Source organism: Crocuta crocuta, unplaced genomic scaffold (genome assembly GCF_008692635.1).
Source record: "Crocuta crocuta isolate KB4526 unplaced genomic scaffold, BGI_CrCroc_1.0 scaffold149, whole genome shotgun sequence".
In the NCBI taxonomy this organism is placed as follows: Eukaryota; Metazoa; Chordata; class Mammalia; order Carnivora; family Hyaenidae; genus Crocuta; species Crocuta crocuta.
The window spans coordinates 612,495-627,876 of NW_027551561.1; the positions used below are offsets into that span (position 1 = coordinate 612,495).

A 15,382-nucleotide genomic window follows, 5' to 3' on the forward strand; every position below is an offset into this window, starting at 1 on the left:
AATTTCCTATTTTTATATGAAAAAAATAAAGTGTATATGTGTATATATGTATATAAATACACACTTTATTTAAAATATATACTTATATTTTATAGTATCTCTCTCTATAATATATACTATAAATATATAGTATATGTTTATACATGTACTTTATNTACAGATATATATTTAAAGTTGTAAACTCTTTGCCATCCAATATTGACCTTACATGCTAATATTTTGATCATTAACTCCCTTTCCATGACCTGACTAATAGAATTTTAGTGAACTAGAATCAAAGTCTGCACAGACTTTTAGAAGTGTAAACATTGCAAAAGACATTTCTCCTTGTGAAAAGTGATAAGTAAAATACATGAGTAAATAAACTCAACACGTTACCTTTAAAGCATGATGCAAAATCTTAATTTCCTTAACAGTATCAATCTCATGAAGGGATTCAGGGAGGAGAGGTGTCATAAGACATATGCGGGAGTCAGAAGTGAAAAGGCTGAGGTAGAGATTTTTGTGAAGTTCCTCATTAGAGGGGATGGAGGACACCTGCAGTGAAACTACAGAAGTCACTGGCCCCAGGAAAAGAAGACTTTGCCCCTGAGAAATCTCGCCAGGGCACACTTCATGTCTTTGTTCCGCAGGCTGTAAATGAAGGGGTTCAGCAGGGGAGTTACTACTGTGTACATGACAGCAGCTGCTGTATCCTCTTCTATGGAGTTGGAGGAAGACGATGACGGGCACAGATAAGCCCTGATCACTGTCCCAAAGAACAGAGCAACAACAGCAAGGTGGGACCCACATGTAGAAAAGGCTTTGTGCCTTCCCCGCGCAGAGGGGACTCTGAGGATGGCGGAAACAATGTGGATATAAGAGACCAGGATGAGAATAAAGGGGATTAAAATGACTGCTCCCCCCAAGAAGAGAAGCACAAGTTCATTGACCTGCGTGTCAGAGCAAGACACCTTCATCAGAGGTCCCAGATCACAGAAGAAGTCAGGAATGATCTTCTTAGAGCAAAAGGAAAGTCGAAAGATGAGGAAAGTGTGGGTCATGGCAACAAGACTCGTAAGGACCCAGCAGGCGGTAACCAGGAGGGTGCAGCGCCGGCGGCTCATGACTGTCGGGTAGTGGAGAGGGTGGCAGATCGCCACATAGCGGTCATAGGCCATTGTGGCCAGGAGAAAGATGTCCATGTCCCCAAAAGTCAAGAAGAAGTAGAGCTGACCCAGGCATCCTGCGTAGGAAATGGACCTGGTCTGGGTCTGGATATTCACCAGGGCCTTGGGCACGGTGGTGGAGGTGAAAAGGATGTCAGCACAGGACAGGCTGGCGAGGAAGAAGTACATGGGCGTGTGAAGACGTGCGTCAGTGCCGATGGCCAGAACAATGAGCAGGTTCCCAGCCACGGTGACCACATACATGCACAGGAATAGCAGGAAGAGGATGCGCTGCTGCTCCGGCCGCTCTGAGAGTCCCCAGAGGAGGAACTCAAAGATGCTGGTCTGGTTCCCTCCTGCCATGAGCCCAGAAGTCTGAGAAAGAGACCTCCAGTGAGACCCGTTAAAGCTCTCTAAACATACCTTCCTCTAGATGATTGATAGACATGCCATTCTCTGAACAAAAGAGAACAAAGGACCATAATGTATCTGTATTGATCACATAGTCTGTGCACGGTATATTTTTATTAAAACTTACTAAATACAATGTGCTAGGAAGTATGAGAGACACAATTTAAGAGAATTAAGGTAGATTTCTTTCTTGGTTTATTTCTCTACACTCCTTTCTGTCCCAGATTTCTTTAGTTGCAATTTCTGTTTCTTCAGCTGTACTTTCAAGGACATCAAGAAGTTTTCATTCGTTCACTCATTTATTTATTCATTCATTCCACAGAGTCTAAGCACCAGCTCTGGACCTGGTAGAGTGCCAGGTAAATAGGACACTGATAATTTTACCTCTGGAGAATTTTCAATCTAATGGGATAGACATAACTGCCTATGTTGAAATCCTATAGTTTTTTTTTAATGTTTTTATTTATTTTTGAGAGAGAGACAGACAGAGCACAAGTGGGGAGGGGCAGAGAGAGAGGGAGACACAGAATCCGAAGCAGGCTCCAGGCTCTGAGCTGTCAGCACAGAGCCCAATGCGGGGCTTGAACTCATGAACTGCGAGATCATGACCTGAGCTGAAGTTGGACACTGAACTGACTGAGCCACCCAGGTGTCCCTAAGTTCTATAATATTTTTATTCAGGGTTCTGTACCCATTCAGTTGCCCACAAATCACTCTCAGATCCCAGACTATCATTCTGGGCATGATCCTTCATGCCCAAACTTTCATATTATCTGTTCTGCCAGAAACCAATTTAACAATCAGCTATTTAATAAAGATATGTAGAGGTAACTCTTCTTCAATTATCTAGGATGAGAAAAAAAAGAAACTATAATCTCCAATCTCCAAAACTAGTGGTCACACACACACACACACACACACACGTTTCTGAGACAAAGCAGACTGAGGCAGAAAAGGAAGCCTTTCCAGGCCGTAAATGTCGTTCAGGATCTTAGCAGATGGATGAGGGCAGCATATGGGGCCAACTCTTGAACAAAGGCCAGACAGTAGGAAGCCCTAGACAGGATCAGAGATGGGGAGGATAGGCTTCAAGTGTGAGGTGGAGGACAGACTGTAATCTATGAAAATGTTAGAAAGGAAACTAAGAGTCAAATTTGGGAGTGTTTAGAATGGAGTAAAGAATCTGGAGCTTTATTCTGTATGTTATAAAGACCACAGAAGGTATCTTGGAAAGGAAGTGGTCTCAGCACTCGAGTGGGCTCAGTACACGAAAAGCACATTCCTTTCCCATGTGTGGAACCAACGGAGGGTTAGTCATGGAGTCGGTCAGTCAGATGGAGAAAAAGAATCATCTTCATTACTGAAAAAGGCCAGGTTGGAGAATCTATCTTAGCTGTGTTCACGAAATGAATTTTGTAATACTCCTCCAAAATTAAATCTATTTTCCCTTTCACAGCCTTAGCTGGACAATCATGGGCCACTGCAGAGGGGAAGACCTGCCCTTGTAAAACATAAAATGTGGAAGAACAAAACAAAGTGAGATGTTCCTGAAAGTGATCAGATTCCTAATGAGAACAGAGAAGCTGAGACCCCAAATTCAGCATTTAGAGAAGTCACTCCAGGTATAAGGAGAGCAAAGGGCCAGGGCTGTTAGTCTAGAAAGACACATCAGACATAAATAAACTTCTGTCATCCAATGTAAATCAAGTGATTAAAAAGTAAATAAGAATAGTGGCACCTGGCTGGCTCAGTTGGTAGAGCATACGACTCTCGATCTTGGGGTCATGAGTTCAAGCTCCAAATGAGGGTACAGTTTACTTAAAAAAGGTTTATCCTTGGGGCACCCGGATGGCTCAGTTGGTTAAGTGACCGACTTCGGCTCAGGTCATGATCTCATGGTTCGTGAGTTGGGGCTTGGGATCAGGCTCTGTACTGACAGTTCAGAGCCTGGGGCCTGCTTTGAATTCTGTGTCTCCTTCTCTCTCTGCCCCTTCCCTGCTTGACCTCTGTCTCTGTCTCACTCAAAAAATAAATAAACATTAAAACTTTTTAAAAAATTTATCCTTAAAAACACTTTAAAAAGTAAGAACAGAGAATACTAAATAAAATAAGATGTGTGTGAATATATGCATATAAATATGTATATGTAAATGTGTATATATAATGTATATCACGGTGCTCCAATAATTGTAATAAATACACTTTACTTTCAAGTTCCTATAGAACTTCTTTTAAAAAAAAAAAGTACACAAGGCACAGAGATAACTTCAAAAAATTCCAAAAAGCAATAATAATTCAATTCTCTGATGAAATTGCAACAAAAATAGAGATTAATAACAAAGTCAAAAAATAAAAATAGCCATTCAACCTGGGACAAAAGTTTCAAATATCTCTATTAAATACTTCTCAGCCCAGCAAAAAAAAAAAGAGAACTACAGGCCAATATCCTTGATGAAAATGGATCCAAAAATTCTCAACAAGNTCTTAGGTCCAAAAGAGAAATAAAAATCTAAATTTCAGAATTGTTAGAAAATAATAATAGCAATGCTACGGACCAGAATCTATGCAATATAATCAAAGTAATCAAAGGAAAATTCATTGCATTAAACACTTACATGAATAAGAGTAAATAATACATGAATTAAGCATCTGACACAAAATGAACAACAAAAATAAACTATATATGGGCAAGATTAAAGCAAAAGTGGAGTTTAAAATAAAAATCAAACAAAGTAAAAACAAGACAAAACAACAACAAAACAGCTCTTTGGTCTCTTTCCACAAGTGGTGCCGGGACAACAGGGTATCCATCTGCAAAAGAAGGAATTGGGACCCCCTACCTTAGACCAGACAAAAGGAACTCAAAATGGATCAAAGGCCTGGCTCTAAGACTTAAAAATATAACAATGTTAAAAGAAAATACAGGCAAAAATCTTCATGACTTTGGATTAGGCAATAGTGTGTTAGATATGACACCAAAGCACACTCAAAAAACAAAACAAAACAAAACAAAACAAAAATTGCGGGGCGCCTGGGTGGCTTAGTCNTCTCTCCTAGAAATAAATAAAAACCTTAAAAAAAACAAAAACAAACAAACAAAAATTGCATCTCATCAGAACTGGAAACATTTGTGACAGGTCTGGTGGGTCTGGAAAAAGACACCAAGATGGTGGATCGGACTCCATCTTATAACCGCCTCAGGACTGTCTCGCCACCAGCTTCCTGCTCCCGGTTTCCGGCCACTGGTTTCTCAGAAGACACGTCACCTCAGCAGAAACGACACTCAACCCAGGAAAAGCGAGACCGAATAAGGAAACCTGTCCTCGCGGGTCTTGACCCCAAACACAGTCCTATATATACCCCTCTCCCCAGTCTCATAGTGCGACTTCCCTGGCTTGCTTCTACCCCAAGCCAAGGTACCTCGCCGAGAATTCTTTACAATAAAGGTGTGCTTAGCCCATTCTCTTGACTCCTTTGTCTCGGTTTTGAGCCTCTTTGGTTCACCACCCTCCGTTATCTCAACCTTACAATTTGTACTTCAAAAGACACCATCAAGATTGTGAAAAGATAACCCGGGGCGCCTGGGTGGCTTAGTCGGTTAAGCGTCCGACTTTCGCTTAGGTCATGATCTCGCGGTTCGTGGGTTCGGGCCCCGCGTTGGGCTCTGTGCTGACTGCCAGCTCAGAGCCTGGAGCCTGTTTCAGTCTGTGACTCCCTCTCACTCTGACCCTCCCTTGCTCACGCTGTCTCTCTCTCTCTCCTAGAAATAAATAAAACATTTTAAAAAAAATTAAAAAAACAAAAAGAATGTGAAAAGATAACCCATAAAGCGGGAGTGAAGAGCCTAAATAACGCCATTTTAAAATTAAGACCCCCATTAAAAGCAACCTCGGGCTGCACATAGCAGCAGTCTCAGGAAAAACTGCAGATTGTTCAAGGCTGAAACCACTCTCCAATTAGCCAATCAGAGGAGGTTAAAAACATTCCTGCGGGCTGAGACAAGGGCTGCTCCCCTGTGCCTAACTCCCCTCATAATTGGTCATTTTCAAAGGAGTCTCAAAAGGCCATAATTGGGCTCCGCCAAAAGTAACGGACACCTCACAGGTACTGAATGGTCAACGCTGTTGCTAGGGGTGTTATACAAATATGACTGGTGCACAACATGAGTACTGTAACACCCCCATCCCTTACCCTTAAAAACCCTGCTCGCTATTGTTCGGGGCTCCCCCCTGCTGCTGCTGCTGTGTCAGTAAGCGGATGAGACCCTGCTCGAGCTTGTAATAAAGACCCTTTTGTTCTTGCATCGGTATTGGCTTCTGAGGTCACTGGGGACTCTTGATTCGGGCACAACAGGAGAAAATTTTGCAAATCCTATATTGGATAAGAGATTTTCATCTAGAATATAAAAAGAAAAATTACAACTCAGAAAGACAACTACTACAATTTTAAAGTGAGCAAAGGATCTGTGTAGATATTGCCCTAAAGAAGATAATCAGTAAGCACACAAAAAATGTTCCATATCATTAGCCATCTGGGAAATGCACATCGAAACCACGAGACACCACTTCACTATCCTCTAGAATGGCTACAATCAGTAAGTCCAATAAGGTGTGTTGTGGAGGATGGGGAAAAGTTGGAACCCTTATACATGGCTAGTGCAGATGTAAAATGTGTCAGAATCTTTGGGAAACAGTCTGACAAAAGGCTTCTTAAAAGGCCAAACATAGAATTACCCATATGACCCAGCAATTCCACTCTTAAGTATATGCAAGAGAAATGAAAACATATATCCAAGTAAAAACTTGTGCACAAATGTTCATAGCAGTATTATTTATAACAGACAGAAACTGAAAATGACCCAGATGTCCATCAACTGGTGAATGGATAAATAAAATATAGCATATCCATAAAATGAAACAATATTTGGCATTAAAAAGAAATGAAGCACTTCTACATGCTACAACATGGGCGGGCCTTGAAAACATTACACTAAGTAAAAGAAGCCAGACACAGAGAACAACATATTGTATAATTCAGTTTCTATAGAATTTTCCAAACAGATAAATGTAGAGAGACAGAAAGTAGATCAGTGGCTACCTAAGGCTTGGAGGGATAGACAAGTGGGGGTGACAGCTAAGAAGTAAGTGTAGAGTTTTTTCTGGGGTGATGAAAATATTGTAAACTTATTATGGTGATGGTTGCACAACTCAGTAAATACAGAATATGATAAAAGCCATTGAACTGTACACTTTGGGTATATTGGATGGTATGTGAATTGTATAAACTGAAAAAAAATCAATATAAGAGATAAGTCACTTGTTAACCTAATCAAGCATAAATAAAGGGTTGGAGTAAGGAGAGAAACAACAAATAAACTAAATAGGGGGACATAAACTGAAAAAAGAAATTATTTAAAATCACAAACTACTTAGCTAGAATTCATGGAAATCAATGTGTAATTCTAGATGAAATGAAGAATCTTTGGAGAATGCAATGTATCAAAATTAACCCTGGTACAGGTGAAAAGTATAAGCCAACTACCTTCCACAAAGAAAAATAAATGTTGGGGCACTTGGGTGGCTGAGTTGGTTAAGTATCTACTCTTTATTTCAGCTCAGGTCTTGATTTCATGGTCCATGAGATCGAGTCCCACATCAGGCTCTGCACTAACACAGAGGTTTTTTTATAGCACAGTACTATAAATGTGTTTTCCTTATGATCTTCTTAATAACATTTTCCTTTCTCAAGCTTACTTTGCTGTAAGAATTCAGCATATAATACATAGAACATACAAAATATGTGTTAATTGAATGTTTATGTTATGAGTAAGGCTTCTGGTCAACAGTAGGCTGTTAATAGTTAAGTTTTGGGGGAGTCTAAAGTTACATACAGATTTCCATAATGGGGCTTCAGCACCCCAACCCTGGCATTCTTCAGGGTCAAATGTAATCCTCCTTCAGGGACAGTGGAAAACAGCCACCAACAAAAATATAATATAGCGTACCTGTCAATGAGCCGCTCCCTAAAGAAGTGTCAGGATCACCCAGTTGAAAAGGAGATCCCACAAACTTTAAAAAGTAGACAATCTCTTTTCCTTTTCTTCTTTTTTTTTAATTTATGTATTATTTTGACAGAGTGAGAGAGAGAGTCAGAGAGAGACAGAGAGAGCAGGACAGAGAGAAAGAGAGAGAATCCCAAGCAAGCTCTGTGCTGACAGCACAAAGCTCAATCCCAGAACCATGAGATCATTATCTGAGACAAAATCAAAGTCAGAGACTTAACTGACTGAGCCACCCAGGTGCCCTGACAGGTTTTTTTTTTCCCCTACTCAGATTATAGAAAGAGAAGGCAAACTTCCAAAATCTTATTATAAAGCATGGACAATGCTGATTTTAAAATCTGGTAAGTATTGTACCAAAAAAAAAAGATTTCTGGAGGACACAAGAAAATCAACTGAAAAACAATTAAGACTAGTGAGAATAGTAACATGTTGTAGAATCAACATACACAAATCAGTGTATCCATATATAAAAACAATATCCAGTTGTAGATATTGTGAAAGAGAAGAACCTGTTTACAATAGCAACCAAAAAAGGTAAAGTACCTACGAGGGAAAAAAAACAACACTTAAAAACAAGTGTTTAAGCTCCGTATAAGGAATACTTTACCACTTCAAGAAAGCATTGATTCAGGTAAGAATAAAGAGGATCTCAAATGGTGTTAAAGGCGTTCAATGAATGGTTCATGGGGACCCGGATATTCGCGTGATGCCAAGTTAACAGCATGCGGATTTCTTCCTGGTCACAAAAGGGGAAAATATGACTTTCCAATGGAGGAATCAGGTTATCCTTTCACAAATCCAGTGGCGAGTCTTACTATCGCCCAGCCATGGCGCACAATAGAACATGATGTGCTTTAGCCAAAAACATTTAATTTAAATGTTACCAAAGTGCTAGCAATAACTTCCAGTTACAGAAATACAAGATGTCTAGGAGTAAGCCGGCAAATGGAAACACTCACACGAAGTCCCAAAGGTAGGACACCACAGCAATGCCTCAAAAGCAAAGGCTTTTATTTGCAAATGAGTCACCAGGGCGCAAATGTCAATGCAGATTTGCATTTCAGTGGTCTTGGGGAGGGGCGTGTCTGAGAATCTGCATTTTTAACAAGAGATGTAATATGATATCTATAATTTACTTTACAATATTTCAGCAGTAAAATGTGGATTTGTAAAATCTACATAAGGTATAAATAATATTAACATGGAGATTCCACAAAAGATCCGCTTTGAAAATACAAACTTGAAATTTTCTCCAAAAATTGAAATGAAAGAGACAGAGATAAAAATAATGGGAAAGGTAATACAGTTAGAGAACCAAATTCCAATCTAGGAATTTAAGAAACCCCCTAAAAAAAGCAAAATATGTGAGTTTGATGCAAATTATATTAAATTGGAAAGAGTCCTGCATTTGAAAATCTAAATGGTTCTCTAAATTCTGCACATAATTATTGAAGGATAAAAGACCCACAAATTGCCATATCCTGGAATGTTTAAATTTCAAAGAAAAACATGTACCAGTTTTAAGTAGTAATCTACATGTATTGAGAGCGTACTCTCCAGAGCACTTTCCAGAGTTTACTTGTTATTGTCTTGTTTAACCTTTACATCACACTACGAAGTAGAAACTATTAGTGCCATTTATAGAGGAGACTAACGTTTAAAATTTTTAAGTAAAAAAAAAAGCTGTCTAGTTCACGTAGTTTTAAAGTGGTGGAATCAAGACTCAAACCCAATTCCTTCAAAATTTAAAACCTCTGTTCTTACCTTTGACCGCATCAAGTTGCACCCCCTCATCTCCTGCTCATTTCATCTCATCTCATAGCTTTTTCCTCCCCCTTCAAAGAGGAGCTTGTGCCTTCAAGCATTAAGGTACAGCGGTCATTCAAGCACAGTGTGAAGTAAGTGCCAGGATTGTGTGAACAGTTGAGGATACAGAAAGATGATATAAAGGAGGCTGGATAAGAGAAGATATATATGACAGATTTTCTCCATTCTAGCAAAAACAAGCTAAAAGTAGAAATGGGGAAAAAAATCCCAGGAGCAACAGCAAAAATCCTAAGTGCAACAAGTAATGTGTGAGACCTATAGGAAGAGAACTAGAAAATTGGATGGAAGAAAATCAATCAAGGTACAAAAATGGAAAGAAGTACCATGTTCTTAGCTTGGAAGAATTTAATAACATAAAATTATTCCCCAAATCGTAATCAAAATGTAATACAATTCCAATTTAAACACTGAGTCTCAACATTTACATCTCAGCTCAAAATCTTTTCCTCAGCGACCTTTCTTGGCAACTTCAGTTTAAAAAGCCACTCTCTCGGGGCGCCTGGGTGGCTTAGTCGGTTAAGCGTCCGACTTTCGCTTAGGTCATGATCTCACGGTTCGTGGGTTCGAGCCCCGCATCGGGCTCTGTGCAGACAGCCAGCTCAGAGCCTGAAATCTGCTTCGGATTCTGTGTCTCCCTCTCTCTCTCTGACCCTCCCTTGCACATGCTGTCTCTCTCTCTCAGAAATAAATAAGGTTCGAGCCCCGCATCGGGCTCTGTGCAGACAGCCAGCTCAGAGCCTGAAATCTGCTTCGGATTCTGTGTCTCCCTCTCTCTCTGACCCTCCCTTGCACATGCTGTCTCTCTCTCTCAGAAATAAATAAAACATTTAAAAAAAATTTTTAAAAAGCCACTCTCACACCCATCAAGTGCTCTCTCCATCCTGTGGGTGATGCTCATTAACTTTGTGGCACTCACTCTGTGCTAACATTGTATTGTTCACATGTTTCTTTTTCCTTGGTCTTTTTTTCTCTCCGTGAATTTCCTTGTTTGGCTTGCTCACAACCTTGTTGCCTCAAAGAGGGGTGGACATAGGTTAGAAACTCAATATGCACTTGTAACTTGTAATAGGGGGTTGCATAGGATGCTACGTGGCACATTGAAGAGATATTCAATTCATCTTTGTCGATGAGGGAGGGGGTCCTTTAGGAAGTTACATCTGAGCTGAGGCAAGAGAAAGCATGGGATCCTCGGTGCATGGAAAGTGCAGAGGAAGGATGTCTGCACCATAGAAAGAGGAGAAAACTATGCCTCATTAAATCGTGTTTTGAAGAACACGGTCTGAATGTTCATGTTAATAATACAGGGAAATGCATTATTAGTATTAAAGTTGTTTTTTAAACATGCTTGGACAGTATTAAGTGCACACACTTGCAACATCACAAGATACAATGGGAACCTGATCCGAAGCGGGGTGTGTTGCCCTGTAATGGTGGAGCTCCCCATCACACCAGTCCCCAAACAGAGGAAGGACAGCATTTCCCGGACGCTGGTGAGAGGATCCCTGAAGTGAAGGAGGGATGAACTGGGCAGGCTTCACAGCACCTCTAAGTCCCATGCTCCTTCCATTAGCAAAAGGAGGGCGGGAGGAAAGCAGACTTACCTTTGAGAAGTGACAGGTCATTGTCATGAAGGACAGATCCTGCAACTGGGGAGGATCCGGGAAAGCTCTGAGTCTCAGGGGAGGAGAGCGTGCAGACTGAGCAGGGCAGAGCTGCATGGCAGGGGCTGCGCTGTCCCTGCTGCCACCTACCCCAGCAAGCAGCAGACAGGAGCAGGGACGAGGGGAGGGTCACCCTGAGGAGCCAAGGAGAGCAGGGCCTGGGTCCCGCACAGGGCAGGGACAGCAGGGTGCAGCTATCTCTGAGAGCCGTGTCCCCTTACCTGGAGAGGGCAGGACCCAGCCCACTGAGCCCCGGGCCTGGCTCTGCCAGACCCTCACCCCCGAGTGGAGAGCGTTTCCTGTACACGAGGGGCTCCGGGTGGCTCAGTTGGTTCAGCCTCTGACTCTTAGTTTCCTTTCCACTCAGGTCATGATCTCATAATTTGTGAATTCCAGCCCTGCACCAGGCTCCTCCCCTTTGTGTGCTCTCACGTGCTCGCTCTCGCTCTCTCTCAAAATAAATAAATATAAACTGTTTTTTTTTAAAAAGCATTTCCTGTACATGCAAACTGAGCAGAGTAAGCTCCTGACACAGCCTCCCTGCTGACAAGAAGACAATGGTGCGGGAAGGACGTGTTAAAGTCAAGGAATTTTTAAATTCTAGCGGCCCTGACTCAAACTTCCTGAATCCCCTCCAGAGACTGGAGATTATGCTAACATCCTATGCTGATGAGGAAGCTGAGGCTCAAAGAGGCTGAGTGAGGTGTCCCAAGGTCTCACACTGAGGAGCAGAATCTGGATCTGCTCTTTACCTTGTGACTGTGAATGCCAGGCATGGGTGCCCTGTGCTGTGGAGGAGAGAAAGACTGGGCAGAACTGACGCTTGTCTCAAATAGCTTCCTACTGGCCAACTGGCTGCCTATTCTGATCCAGGGCTCGCCCACTGACAGTCGGACAGATGCCACCCAGAGCTTCCAGAATTCCTTCCATCAGTGCTTGCCTGGCCCCAACCATCTCCCTGTGGCCTGTCCATTCAATGCCACTATTGTCAGTCTGACACTGTGCCTACTCTGTCAGCACCAAATACACAGGCTTCCCTCCACCCCCACCCCCACCCCCGGCTGGATATCTTTAATTGCTCTTCCTTCTGCCTGGATCACTGTCTCCAGCACCTCCTCTCACCCTTGTTCCTTCATTTAAGTCCTGTGCATCCCTGAGGTCTCAGCACAAACATCCCTTAGATGACCTCTCAAGCTTTCTTCAGCTTGCTGGGTGTTCCAATATTAACCTCCACTGAGAGGAGGAGTTTCTCTGTGAGAGAAACGAAAAGCAAGTTTCCCTGAGTTCATATTGTGGGTGGAGGCAAGGGTTCTATCCGCTGACCCTATATTCAAGAAGTCCAGAACCTCGTATTGCCTGCAACTGGGTAAATGACCAACTGTAGGCTTGCCTTGACACAGAGGAAGAGGTACGTAGACATTCTGCATTCCCACGCAAACCTGAGACCACCTCAGTACTAACCAAGGGTCAGTCCCAGAGGAAGGAATTCTCAGACAAAACACGGACTCCCTTTTTGATGGTGCCCAACTTTCTGAGTCTCCCCATGGGGACTAGAGTATGAAATTCACAGCCACCCTAAAAGATTTCACCATGGGGTTTTCTGTATGTGAAAGGAAACACTTGTCTCACCAGTCTTCCACCCAGCTTGGGGGGCTGGCTCTAAGCCCTCCTGCTGTCCTTATTTGTGAAGGCTTCTTAGATGCACCAGCCTGCAGGGATCCTCCATTGCCCACTTTCCCCCATCACTGATTTACTGTGCCCCGCATTTAGTGACTTTCATAAACTTCCTTGGGAATCTCTTGTCTTCTAGCAGAAAAGACTTAACATCATTCCTCCCAAATGGTGCAAATGTCAACATTTTATTATACTTTCATTATCAAACACTTAGGTCTTTTCTTCCCTATGTGGCTCTGACCCTTTAGAAATGGTGAGGGTGCCTGATTTAGCCTCATGGTCCTCACTGCACCTAGAACATGCTTGGTCTGTGTTTGTTGTTGCTCAAGAGAGCTGTACTGGGGCTTGTCCCACCCCAGCTGTGCATCTTACCTTGCTGCCTGTGTCTGTCTCAGCCTCTACCAGCAATGGCTCCCTACCTCTTCTTCCATCCTCTACATTATTGGAAATTAACATGAAAACTCAGAGGCTGTCATAATTCGGAGCAGAGAACATAAAAACATGCTTGTGTCCAGATTGCCTGCCTGTGCCAGCCTTTCCTACCCCAGCGGCAGGAAGGCTGCAGGCAGGAGGGCGTTTGGTCATGAACCAGGACCTCTGGTGTAACCAGGGTTCTCAGCTCTGGGCCAGGAGGGGACTTGTGTTATGTATCTATTTCTCAGGTAGTCTCAGTACGAGTGCTTCAGGGGTCTTGAGGGAGTTTGAAGCTTAGTAATTGTCCCACACCTTTTATGTCCCCTCAGGGCCAGTTTCTGGGAAGGGAGAAGGATGTGGTCCAACAGTATGGGGATTTGTTCTAAAAAAAAAAAAAAAAAGTTATTAACTGCCTGTCTCTTGGGCTGACCTAGAGAGCCACCCCATCTATCCAAAACGTCTCCTGGTATATGAAATGACAGTCTTTCATTGATCCACAAAAGGCCTCTGCTAAAATTAGGATATGTTGTATAGAAGGAATAACCCTTAGAGGCAGGAGAAAATGTATGAAGCCATGGTCATTATCAGATTTTTTTCTCAGTTTCTATGAGAAAGTCACTATAAACTTGGTGAAGGGATGAGAGAGGAATGAATATTGGAACACGATGGAAGACTCTGAGGACTCAGGGGCACCAGGAACAGTGGGCTCCAGAAAACTCCAGACTCTGGACGTGTTTGCTGCTGCCCCACAGCTCCCTGATGACCCGGGCTCCCCCAGAGAGGCCCCAGCGCTGGTCCTCTGAGCATGGCAGCTGCACGTGTGATCAGAGCCTAGAGCTGGCACAGCCCCACCTCACCAGCATCCATCCCTGTGGCCGGTGCTTTCCTCCAGGGAAATACTGGAAAGAAAAGCTTAGTCTTAGAATGTGCGTAAAGTTGTCTAAGAACTGCTAACCCATAGCACCAGGAAAAATAAAGAAATTACTCGAGTATGTGTTTAGAGTCCCTTTTTGAATGTAGGATGAGGATATATAGTTAAAATACTGTGTCCAAGAATTACTTAGTCTACTTTTCCTGCCCCTTTTCAGTGCAGTTATGCTATTCATTTTAAATAATTTGGGAGTGGGATGTGCAATTGGAATAATTTCCCCAGATTATAAAGCACCCCATGCAAGCAGATATAATAGATATAGGAACAGATACAGTATAGTTACAGGTATAGATATGAAATAAAAAATAGGATAAAATCAACGCAAAAAAGAATGCAAACAGAAACAAATAAACCTAAACTATTTCAAATGAATAATAGAACCACATCAAACATGGGAGAAAAACTAAGCCAAGTAGCCCTTGAACATAGTTCAACATAGTATTTTGACTATATACCCTCTGGTTAATGACACATTTAAGTGTAAAAATGATATTTTATTCTTGTTAATGATTTGTTTTCCACAGAGGAAGGGGCTAGCAATCCTGAGGCTACTTTATGTAATTCTACAATTACGGATAAGAGCCAGGTTTCTTACTGTTGCAGGAGGAAATTTCAAATGTGGAAAGGGGAAGGGCAAGAATGAACCCTGTGTGCTGGACTGGTACTCGAAGTATACTTGTAAACTCATGGTTCTGAGATGATGGGTACATGGGCAGATGGAAAGATAGTAAGTATTTCAGTAGATGATAGCTGATAGACAGACAGACAGATAGATAGATAGATAGATAGATAGATAGATAGATAGATAGACAGACTACAGATTGTTTTTTAATTCTGCTAGGAGATAGCTATTTAAACAGTGGAATTATATACTTAAACCTTCATGTTTTCATTTATAAAGTCAAGAACAAAACAATAACTTAACACAAGAATCAGACTGTGTTTTGCTTCCTGCATTCCTTCCCAGTCTTCAAATTTATGGTCTTTGCTAAATTATGCAGATTTAAAATGCAAGTTATTAAATTTGTGCTGACAAAATGCTATTTTTAAAAAAGTATTTTTATATATTAATTTAATTTTATAAACACATTTTCAATAGGAATAACCTAATTGGTTATAGAATTTTAATATTTCTTCTAACATGCCATCAACATGTTGCAGGGAGAAGGCTGAAGCAAGTTTCTTTTTTTTTAAGAAATCTGTTATTCCCTGGCACTGAAATTTTTATTCTCAAAAAGATGGTATTCCTATCAAT

General features: G+C 41.7%; 1 protein-coding gene across 1 annotated transcript; it reads right to left on the reverse strand.

The window, feature by feature from the left end:
- Positions 1-557: 557 nt before the first annotated feature.
- Positions 558-1,517, reverse strand: LOC144219636 (olfactory receptor 1P1-like). The gene has a single exon (XM_077749687.1). The coding sequence runs from the start codon at positions 1,509-1,511 to the stop codon at positions 558-560; it is 954 nt and encodes a 317-aa protein (XP_077605813.1). The 5' UTR covers positions 1,512-1,517.
- Positions 1,518-15,382: the final 13,865 nt, after the last annotated feature.